The 12500-nt window shown below is 39.1% G+C and overlaps 2 protein-coding genes across 4 annotated transcripts in view; one reads left to right on the top strand and one right to left on the bottom strand.

Annotated features, from left to right (window-relative positions):
- galnt14 (UDP-N-acetyl-alpha-D-galactosamine:polypeptide N-acetylgalactosaminyltransferase 14 (GalNAc-T14)) overlaps positions 1-12500 on the top strand; it is a 204072-nt gene that overhangs the window by 54956 nt on the left and 136616 nt on the right. The gene's annotated exons all lie outside the window — the stretch shown is intronic.
- Positions 5687-8420, bottom strand: LOC133648074 (E3 SUMO-protein ligase ZBED1-like). Its single transcript, XM_062043852.1, has 3 exons — positions 7337-8420; positions 6189-6808; positions 5687-6016 (listed from the first exon to the last, which is right to left on the bottom strand). Exons 1-3 carry the CDS (start codon positions 8193-8195, stop codon positions 5687-5689), a joined length of 1809 nt encoding a protein of 602 aa, XP_061899836.1. The 5' UTR covers positions 8196-8420.

Genomic DNA, 12500 nt, shown 5'->3' with positions numbered 1-12500 from the left:
AAAATACCTGAAAACGTTTCTCAAACTCCCGCAGTAGTCCTGCAATTTTGTCTTTGTACCGTTTCATGTCCGCATCAGGTCTGGTCACACACACATCTCTCAGACAGGGGAAATGAGCAGGGTTGCCATTTGCCAGTTGCATCTCCCACAAAGTCAGCTTCAACTTAAATGCATGTATGTTGTCGTCATATTTTTCGCTGTGATGAGTCTCGTAGTGGCGTCGAATATTATATTCCTTCAATACCGAAACTTGTTGCAAACACACCAAGCACGAAGGTTTTCCGTGCATCTCTGTAAATAAATAGGACGTGGTCCATTTTTCTTTGAAAATTCTACACTCCTTATCTACTTTTCTCCGTTTGGATAACGACATTTTGGCTAATGAGGGTGTAGCGGAGAGGTAGAGACCAAGGTATTAACAACGTCGTAACAAGCAGCAGATGGCGCATTGATACCGTCTGCTGTTTTCAGTCTGTCTCAGTGATGCGGCTTGTCTTCTACTCTGATGGAAAGAGTGCGCCCCTTAGCGGATAATCCATGAATTGCAGCGAATTTAAAATATTAATTCCATGTCTTTTATGCATTTTTTCCACTTTCAAATTATCCTGCGGGCCTGATCGAACCTCCTTGGGGGCCGGTTCCGGCCCGCGGGCCGTATGTTTGACACCCCTGGTCTAGAAGAACAGTGTCCTTACTGTTCTTGATGATCTCAGTGGGAATGCCATCGTTCCCTGGAGCTTTGCCACAGGTAAGGGAGTTTACTGCCTTCTTGAGCTCCGCTAAGGTTGGGAGCTTGTCGAGATCATCCATGACAGGTAGGTTCTCGATGCTTTCAATTGTAATGTCATTGACTGCAATATCCCGGGAGTAGAGTTCCTGATAGTGCTCGACCCATCTTTCCATCTGGAGCCCACGGTCTGTGATGACTTCTCCAGTGGAGGATTTCAGTGGCATTACCTTCTTGGTAGTTGGTCTGAAAGCTCTCTTCATACATGCCACGAGAATCACCGTTATCTGCAGCCAGTTGGATACTCTCGCAGAGGCCGAGCCAGTAGCTGTTAGCACATTTCCTTGCAATGCGTTTGGCATTATTTCTTGTCTTCCTGAGAGCTTCAAGTGTCTTTGCAGATGGATCGTTCTTATAACTCATTAGGGCTGTTCTCTTGGCTTCGATGATGGGCTCCATCTCTGCAAGCCCAGCGACAAACCAGTCTGGGTTCTTCTTTTCTCTCTTACCATAGATGGCTGTGCTGTGAACAGCATCGCAGATGTAGTTCCATCGTTCTTCAGCATTACCAGCAGAGCAGTCCTGGAGTGCATTTTCGATGGACTCGGCGAAGCATTCACGTAGGTCGGGGGCATGCATTTTGGCAGTATCTAGGCGTGGGCGACCTTTCTGCTTTGTACGGTGAATCCGTCTGGGCTGAAGACGCACCCTGCTGCCAATCAGTGAATGGTCCGTGTCACAGTCAGCGCTGTGATAGCTGCGGGTGATTTGAACGCAGTTCATTTACGATTTTCTTGTGATGATTAGATCTAGTTGATGCCAACTTTTTGATCTGGGATGCCTCCAGGAAACCCTGTGATGTGGCTTTGTCGAGAAGAATGTGTTGGTAATACAAAGGTGGTGGTAAGAACAAAGTTCTAGTAGTCTCTGTCCATTCTTGTTTAGTTTTCCTATGCCAGAAGTGTCCAATGCATTTGGGCCAGGAGTCATGGTCTGATCCCACTCGAGCATTGAAGTCTCCTAGTAAGAACAGGTGCTCAGTGGCAGGAATGTCAGTGATGATAGAGTCCAGATGATTGTAGAACTGATCCTTTGCTTCTGCAGAGCTGCAAAGAGTAGGAGCATAAATGCTCAGGATGTTTACTGGACCTGAAGCACTTGACAGGCGAAGAGAAAGTATGCGTTCTGTGCCTCCATTTGGTGGTTCAGTTGAGGAGAGTAAGGAGTTCCTCACTGCAAGTCCGACGCCATGCAGACGTTGTTCCTGTGGCTCTCTTCCCTGCCAAAATATGGTGTAGTCTTCTTCTCTGATATAGCCGTCTGAGGGGAGTCTCGTCTCCTGCAGGGCAGCAATATCGAAGTTGAGCCTCTTGAGCTCGCGGTTGATGATGGCCGTCTTCCGATTGTCGTCAACCGTGGATAGATCTTCCGAGAAGCCAGGACTCATGGTCCTGACGTTCCAGCTTGCTAAACGCAAGACTGGCAGTTTTTTCTGTTTTCGTTGTTTGCCTGGTGCAGTATTTACAGTCCGCTTGTCAAGTCAGTCCTTTAAGCTCCAAGCACCCGATGAAGCAGGCGGCCTGTGGCGGGTCAGTACCTTATTAACCGGGGGCTGCCCAGCTTAAGGTGGGCGGTAACTGACCAGTAGGACGCGATGGTCCCTCCCACCGACGGAGATAACCCGTAGCGCCGATATCCTACGCCAATCGAAAACGGCTTATAACTCGTAACTGCTGTCTCCCGTGTTGTTTCTGCTACTTTTGACAGTGGCACTGAAGTAGCCTCTCCAGTTTTTTGGCGCAAGTATATATATATATATATATATATATATATATATATATATATATATATATATATATATATATATATATATATATATATACATATATATATATATATATATATACATATATATATATCAGTGGCGTGCGGTGAGGTTCATGTCAGGTGAGGCACTGCATCATCACAGTCAGATTTACAAAGACATGAACCCTAAATAGTATCTTATTCACCATTTGATTGGCAGCAGTTAACGGGTTATGTTTAAAAGCTCATACCAGCATTCTTCCCTGCTTGGCACTCAGCATCAAGGGTTGGAATTGGGGGTTAAATCACCAAAAATGATTCCCAGGCACGGCGCCGCTGCTGCCCACTGCTCCCCTCACCTCCCAGGGGGTGAACAAGGGGATGGGTCAAATGCAGAGGACAAATTTCACCACACCTAGTGTGTGTGTGACAATCATTGGCAGGGGCGCCGAAAAGTGGGGGTAAAGGAGACGGATTCTAGGGGCCCATGATGGAGGAGGGCCCAGAGAGGCCCCTAATGATGATTAAATTATAATACAGAAAAAATAATGGGTGTCCTGTAAAGATTCTTTTCATGGGGCCCAAAATCCCTAGCGGCGCCCCTGATCATTGGTATACTTAACTTTAACTTTACACTTACAAATTGTAGCACACAAAAAAGCACATTTAATAAAAAAAACGTTGTTATGGTCTTACCTTTACTTATAAGTGCGGGAACAGTGGTGTTCCTGTTGGAAGAGTTGTGAATGAATGAAATATGAAATCCACGCTGCTGTCTGCAGGTGTACCTAATGTTGTGTCCCTGTTCACGGCTCCTCCGGCGCGCCGCGCGAGCATTGTTGTTTTTGCACTTTTTGGCTTCTTGTTAAGTGACTTTTTTTGGGTGGATTCGGTCTTGCACGTGGAGGGTTTGGATGTGGGCTTTGGTTGGTGTGGCCGCGGCGCTCCCGTCGGGCGGCGCATTCTGCGGCGGAGGTGCTTGGCACCAGGAGGCGGGGTTATGAGACGAGCCTCCAGTTTTATGATCGCTCAGCACAATAAATACGTTACACACATACAGTTGTTGACAAAATACACTGTACATTATATACCTCTGCTAACTCAACTATGGAAATGTATAATATAATTCATATAGCAATACAGTCTCATTGCACAGCAGCTCAGCAGTTAGCCGAGTCATTGTGCACAATCCATGTTGAGGCACAAATCAGTGACGTGCCTCAACTGGCTGCTGATCACCGCACCGTCTCTTCTCAGTATTTGAACGGCAAATGTGAAAATAAAAATAAAAATAATCTAAAACTGGTGAAGTTAAATGGAAAATAACTTTAGTATAATCACTGGATACATATAACAATTTAATAAAATTTTTTTCTTTTTACTTTTTTTTTTCTTTCCATGATGGCAGGTGAGGCCCTGCCTTCCTAGTGACCGCACGCCACTGATATATATATATATATATATATATATATATATATATATATATATATATATATATATATATATATATATATATATATATATATATATATATATATATATATATATATATATATATATATATATATATATGTATATATATATATATGTATATATATATATATATATATATATATATATATATATATATATATATATGTATATATATATATATGTATATATATATATATATATATATATATATATATATATATATATATATATATATGTATATATATATATATGTATATATATATATATATATATATATATATATATATATATATATATATGTATATATATATATATGTATATATATATATATATATATATATATATATATATATATATATATATATATATATATATATATATATATGTATGTATATATATATATATGTATGTATATATATATGTATGTATATATTTATATATATGTATATATTTATATATATGTATGTATATATATATATGTATGTATATATATATGTATATATGTATGTATGTATAAACTGTATATGTATAAAGGTATGTATGTATATATGTATATATATATGTATGTATGTATGTATGTATGTATGTATGTATGTATGTATGTATGTATGTATGTATGTATGTATGTATATATATATATGTATAAAGGTATGTATGTATATATATGTATGTATATATATATGTATATATGTATGTATATATATATGTATATGTATATACTAGGGCTGAACGATTTCAGGAAAAAATCTGATCACGATTTTTCTGACAGAAATTGCGATTTCGATTTTGACTCACGATTTCTTTTCAAATCAAGCTTCAGTAACAGTAACAGATTTAAAACATGACAAAAAATGATATACCATGAAAACATTAAATGCTATGTAATGCAAGGATGAATACTAAAAGGTAAGAATTGCTTCAAACATGTATTTATTAAGAAACATGCATGTACATTCTCCAAAGTTCTTGACCAACAGCAGTTATTAAAACTAAAGAACTAAAACCAGTACAAAAACCTTAATTATGTTAAGATAAATAAAAAAGTTTAAGTTAAATAAAATACAAAACAATTCCAACACAAAAAGCAATGCTTAATATATAATAAGAAAAACAAAATTCAACAACTTCAATAAAGGAAAAAAAGGATCCTGACCTTATGTAAACAGTCTTATACTCAAGTAGGTAGGTCAGTCTTTTATGGCTCAAGAGAGCTAGCCTATCAACATCTATAGCAGCAATTCAAGTACTTTATTCAACCCTGGAAGAAACCTGAACAATATTTTAAAGTGAAATTGAAAAGTAATGGTAATAAAGAAAATACTATTACAAAAACAAAATGACCCAACCTCTGCCCTTCTGAAAAATATGTCAGACATTAAAATAGGTGGGTCATTCATTTACCGCTTAGCAGCACCCAAATATTGCACATCTATTCTGTTAACAATAGAACATAATATTCCTGAAAACTAGCATTTATCTTTTTTTTTTTTACAAAAACTGACACCACAAGTCAGGGTAAAGTGCAGAACAAACACAATCTAAAAAGTACTTTAACAATAATACTTGCTTCCCTGACATCTCTACATCACTCTTCACAGATTTTTGGTCAAGAAAACTAGCATGTCAACCTTTGATGGTTTAAGACATGAGCGCTGACATGTGACAACATTGCCACTAGCACTAAACAATCTTTCTTTCTGATGGTGAACTGGTGGCTGGTATGCACAGAAACTTGCGAGCCAGTTTGCTCAACCATGGAAAGTTAACATTGTGCACTCTCCACCAGGCCAGGGGATTGTCCTCTCCATCAATTGTAGGAGTTATCAGGTAGCTGTTCAGCTCTGCATTAATGGCATCCTCCAACTGCATGGTGGTGGAAGGAGGAGGCACAGACGGTCTGCTCTTGAAGAAGCTGCCCAATGACCGCTTTCCCTTCCCCACAGTAGATGGCTCTGCCTCTGCTGCACCCTGGGGCATGGCCTCTGTAGTGCTGACACGGGCCCTCTTTTCCTGCAAAACACAGAGATGAGAGCTGTCAAAATTTTGCAGGCTGATGTCATTTTGAGCAATTGAGCATTCTATGTAAACATTAAAAAATGCCAATAAATGTAATAAGACATATCACTTGTATTGATGTGGCATTTTGTATTACTAAACTACACATAGAAACAGGACAAGTCACCTTTCGTGCCACCTGTTCCATTTCGATCCTCACTCTTTCTTTGATGTCTGGGACATTCTCTGCTCTTATGTAGTCAGTTTTGAATCTAGGATCAAGGAACGAAGCAATATCTAGTAGCTCCTGTGTGGCTGGGTCGCTGTATTTATCTTCAATATAGCGAAGAGCTCTTGACTTTATGTCCCTGGTAAGATCTGGGTCGTCTTTGTCTACAGTCAGGATCGATGTCCTCAGGAGATGGAGGACTGGCTTCAGGTAGGACACACTTACATAGGCTTCACCGGACAGGGCATCAGTAAACTCCTGAAGAGGGCCAAGGGCATTGTTTAATGACTCAAGGACATCTGTGTCCTGCCAAGTGGGGACCAGGTGACGTGTCTTCTTGTCTTCAGATAGAACCTGAGACAACGCCTTACTCTGCTCCAACACCCTCCCAATCATCCTCTGTCGTGAGCCCCACCTCGTCGGACACTCTGTAATCAGTGAGTGCTCCGGTATCTTCAATTCTTGCTGTGCCTTTTTCAGTGCGGCCTTCTTTTTACAGCTATGTGAGAAATGTCCAACCAGCTGCTTGCAGAGTCCTGTTGCCCGTTTAACTCTTACATCATCTTTAACAGCATTTTCTGGACAAGAGGGGAAAAAAGAATATAGAAAACCATATTATAGACAACAGAGGGTAAAGCAATAATCAAAAGCACATAACACATTATTCATCATTATTCATCATCTAATATTGATTATAAATCTGTTATTATAATTTTTAATTTGTAAGGGATTTAAAGAAAAACATTAAGAGAAAAACTATACTGACTATACTGAAGGCAACAAGCACCCATCACATTAAATCTGTACCATCATTAGCTACATTCTAGCATGTCTCAAATGTACAAAAATATTCTAAGTAAACAAAAACAAACAACAACAAAAACACAGACATACACACACAGACAGAGACAGAGACAGAGACAGAGACAGAGACAGAGACACACACACACACACACACACACACACACACACACACACACACACACACACACACACACACACACACACACACACACACACACACACACACACACACACACACACACACACACACACACACACACACACACACACACACACACACACACACACACACACACACTTACCAATTGCAAGATGTAGCCTGTGGCCAAAACATTGAAGCCTGGTCCACTGATTAAGCTGCACAGCTTTGACGACGTTTGCTCCATTGTCAGTTGTGATGCACGTCTGGTCCTCCTCTTTCAGACCCCAGCTTGCTAGACACTCTCTTAATCCGAGGGCGATATTCTCTCCTGTGTGATCCATGGGAAAGTATGCTGTCTGCAGGCAGCGACTTTTCAACTCAAAGTCGTCATTTATGTAATGCAAGGTCAAGCTAAGATACGGTTCGCTTGTTCTGCTTGACCACATATCGGTAGTTGTGGCGTAATAAAGCACATTTTTCACCTCTCTTTCCACTTTTTCCTTGCACTCGGCGTAAAGCTGTGGGATGGCGACCTGGTTGAAATAGGTGCGGGAGGGAATCTTGTATCTTCTGTCCAGCGTGTGGAGGAGGTTTTGAAATCCCTCTTTGGTAACGGTGTTAACAGACACCATGTCTTTGCCAATGTAGTGTGTTATGGCGGTCGTTATCTCCTTGTGTCTGCGGCTGCTCTTCTCATAAGGAGTTATACTGGCAAACGACGCTGTAATTGTGGTATGTTTGCTACAATGGGCTGAATCGCTCGGGGTTGACTTTTCACCGGACTTTTTGGTCATACATTCGTCGTGTAACTGCCGGTGGTGATTTTTCAAGTGCCGGAATAAATTAGTCGTGTTGCCTTGGGATGTGGCGACTTTGGCCCGACAAGTTTTACAAAGTACCTGTTTCTGATGCACATCTGAAGTTTCGAAACCGAAGTAGTCCCAAATGACAGACGTGCTGCTCTTCTTCTGTATTAAAACTAAATCCTCCTCCACTTCTGACCCGGCGGCAGCAGCCATTTCCTCCAGGACGTTTGTTTCTTCACCAAAGTTGTTAGTGGGCGTGTACGCGGTAGCCTCGTCAATGGCCGCCTCTGATTGGTTAGCGTGACGGCATGCCCTGCTCACAAGTAGTTTACCACTTCTGATTGGTGAGTTTGACAAGGCATGAGAGTAGCACGAGCAGGCTGCATATACACAACAGACATGTCAGCCAGGAGAGCTAAATAACGTTCGTCTAAAACCGAAGCCTTCACGATCTCAAGATTGAGACTTCTGAAATCGCAATTTCGATCTGAAAACGATAAATCGTTCAGCCCTAGTATATACAATATATATGTATATGTATATATGTATATGTATGTATGTATGTATATATATGTGTGTATATATATGTGTGTGTGTATATATATATATATATATATATATATATATATATATATATATATATATATATATATATATATATATATATATATATATATATATATATATATATATATATATATATATATACATGTATATATATGTGAGTATATATACATATATATGTTTATATGTATATATGTGTGTGTGTATATACATATATATGGATGTGTGTATATTTATATATATATACATACATATATATGTATATACTTTTATATATATATATATATATATATGTATATATATATATATATATATATATATATATATATATATACATATACATATATATATATATATATATATATATATATATATATATATATATATATATATATATATATATATATATATACATATATATGTATATACATATATATGTATATATTTATTGTTTCAGTGTTTATAACTCCACCTTTATCGTTAGTTTAAAGACACAATAGTCCATTATCCCTATTCTGTCTTCAGACTGTTTCCGCTTCTAAGTGTTCTGTGTTTGCATGTGTTTATTCTATTCTATTGAAGTATCCCATTTGACACTCAGCATAGGTACTCTCTCTGTACTGTGTGTGTGTGTGTGTGTGTGTGTGTGTGTGTGTGTGTGTGTGTGTGTGTGCGTGCGCGTGCATGTGTGTGTGTTGTCGGTAATGTAGGATTGAGGCATCCATCTAGTTTATGGACAGTGAAGCATAAAGTGAGCAGAGAGAAAGAAAGGATGAAGATAACAAGAAGGAGGTGGAAAGAGGGAAAAGATGGTGTTGCGAGCGAGGCCGGAATGACGAAACTGAAGGAGGGAGGAATATGGCGGAGGGGGGGTTAGAACAAGAGCGAGACGACAGCGAGCAAATGAAGAACGTCAAAGCTGACAGACGACAAGATGTTTGTCCTCTCTGCTTTGTGCTGAAATGACGCCACATGTCGCCATCATTGCATCACGCTAGGGTTGTCAGAAGTTTTTAATACTGTGATACCACGTCAACATGCAAAATATAATACATGCTATTTTCTATAACGTCGGTACAAAACACTACAATACTTTCTCCTCAGTGTAGTTTTCGAGCCGCATCAATTCTCGGTCCAAGAGCACTGAGTCAGTGCCGAAGAAGAAAAAATAATCCAGTATTTTCATATATTTATTTATTCGTGGAAGTCTGTCACAAATGCGAATTTGGCGCTTCCGGTTCGCCCTTGCTCATAAACAAATGAATAAAAGTGTGTCAGTTCAGCATAAGTGTAGGTGTGGTGTAAGTCTGCTTCACAAGATCAACTCATATGCGCCTGATTCGCCAGAGAATTCGACGTAGCAGAAATTGTCCGTGATGCACTTTAGTCACTTTGTCGCTATATTTAGCGAGTAGAGGTACGTTTTATAAGTGAAAGAGAGGTTTATTTTGCATCCTGAATTTCTTCGCTTATCACAAAAGTGTTCGCTGCGTGAGTGAGAACGGAGGTCCGCCACCACAAGCCCAGGGAGCGTGCATTGCCACAGCGTGCAGAAAACCTCCAGATGGGTGCAAGCCAACCTTTATCACTTCTACAAGTGCTTAGAAAACACAGCTTAGAGACATTCCTCTATCGTTTGGCAACACTTTGAACACCACTGCTTTACTTATTTTACCAGAAAGGCAAAGTGTTACCTGGGATCCATTTGCTGAATGCATCGCTATTTTATTGCACATTGTTGGTTGAAGTTTATTTTGAACATGTGTACAGTTTCAATATGATCATCTCTTATTTTAATTTTTCTTTAAAACATGTCTGAAAAAAAGTAGGAAGAATATTCCTCCTGTCACGATCGGTTTAACTGGAATAACACCCCAATGCAGAGCAAGAATAAATAATGGTCTATATATCTATTTAAAGCAAGAATAAATAATTGTCTATACATCTATTTCATTGTGTTCTCTGACCAGTAAGCATGTAGAAACTTGCAGCGTGAGGAAGTTCACATTGTATAATGGACAGAAAGCAAAGCATGTAGACAATTACAGTGTTTGAAAGCTGAAGCAGCAAATACACACAGCTTTAACTTACAGTGTGTAGATGTTCTGATCGATGACTCGCCTGCTGATGGCATCATATACGTCAAAAATAAAATGTGTCCTCTTCACTTTCTCCCAAATGTTGACACTATGCGATTTGCAGAATACGTTAAATCCACACCTTTTTATTTTGTCGCCGCCGGCGAGAAACTCAATTTCCTCATCTCAAAATGAAAAGCATCTGATTGGCTCTAACTCCCACCCACTGTCATCCATCTATCCATTATCTACTGCTTATCCCTTTCGGGGTCGCTGGAGCCTATCTCAGCTGCATTGGGGCGGTAGGCGGGGTACACCTTGGACAATTCTCCACCTCATCACAGGACCAACACAGATAGACAGACAACATTCACACTCACGTTCAGACACTAGGGCCAATTTTTTAGTGTTGCCAATCAACTCCTACCCAGGTGCATGTCTTTGGAGGTGGGAGGAAGCCGGAGTACCCGGAGTCACGGGGAGAACATGCAAACTCCACACAGAAAGATCCCGAGCGCAAGATCGAACCCAGGACCTTCGTATTGTGAGGCAGACGCACTAACCCCTCTTCCACTGTGCTGCCCCACCCACTGTCATATTACACGCTATTAAAGAACTGTGATTAGATATATTCAAAACTTGTCCCACTCATTTACAAGACGAAATTAAATACGATTAGATTTTATTTTCTAACAATTTTTTGTCTCATTTTTAATTTGTCGACATTGATTTACATAGGGCTGAGGGCAGGGGTGTGTGTGTGTGTGCTTGCGGACCCACAGAGCCTGACACATCCGAGCGACAGAAAAGAGGAAGATGATATCATACAATGTTGTAGCGTGTCCCTTTCTTAGCGGATTTTTACACTACTGCAGATAATTTTGGGTATGCACTTTCTATTCTTGAAACATTTTGATTTGAGGGGGCATGACATTTATTTGAGTGGGCTGTGCCCCCTCTTGCCATACTTGCCAACCCTGCCGTTTTTAGCGGGAGAATCCCGGTATTCAGCGCCTCTCCCGACAAACTCCCGGTATTCAGCCGGAGCTGGAGGCCACGCCCCCTCCAGCTCAATGCGGACCTGAGACTGAGTGGGGACAGCCTGTTCTCACGTCCGCTTTCCCACAATATAAACAGCTTGCCGAAATGATATACTCATCATGAACGGAGAAGTTAAACAGGACAATACTGCCATCTAATGGATAGCTACTGGAACACTGAAATTCAAGTATTTTTTTTTCTTTTCTATGTAAATAAAATAAATATATATATATATATATATATATATATATATATATATATATATATATATATATATATATATATATATATATATATATGTATATATGTATATATATATATGTATATATGTATATATATATATATATATATATATATATATATATATATATATATATATATATATATATATATATATATATGTATATATGTATATATATATATATATATATATATATATATATATATATATATATATATATACATATATATAGGTAGAATTCACTGAAAGTCAAGTATTTCATATATATATATATATATATATATATATATATATATATATATATATATATATATATATATGAAATATATATATATATATATATGAAATACTCGAGTTGGTGAATTCTAGCTGTAAATAACCACGCCCCCAACCACGCCCCCCGCCCCCAACCACCCACCACCCACCCCCGACCAAGCCCCCCACCCATTCAAGACATTTATCGTAATTCATCATCCTTGTACTTTGTAAACACTTGTAGTTTGAACAGTTTTTAAAACCGGATCATATTAGTACACTGTTTGACTCATACTTGCCAACCTTGAGACCTCCAATATCGGGAAGGGGGTGGGGGGG

This window comes from Entelurus aequoreus, linkage group LG04 (genome assembly GCF_033978785.1).
Source record: "Entelurus aequoreus isolate RoL-2023_Sb linkage group LG04, RoL_Eaeq_v1.1, whole genome shotgun sequence".
NCBI classification, from domain to species: Eukaryota; Metazoa; Chordata; class Actinopteri; order Syngnathiformes; family Syngnathidae; genus Entelurus; species Entelurus aequoreus.
The sequence above is the reverse complement of the archived record's forward strand: the minus strand, read 5'-3'. Positions and strand labels throughout refer to the sequence as shown.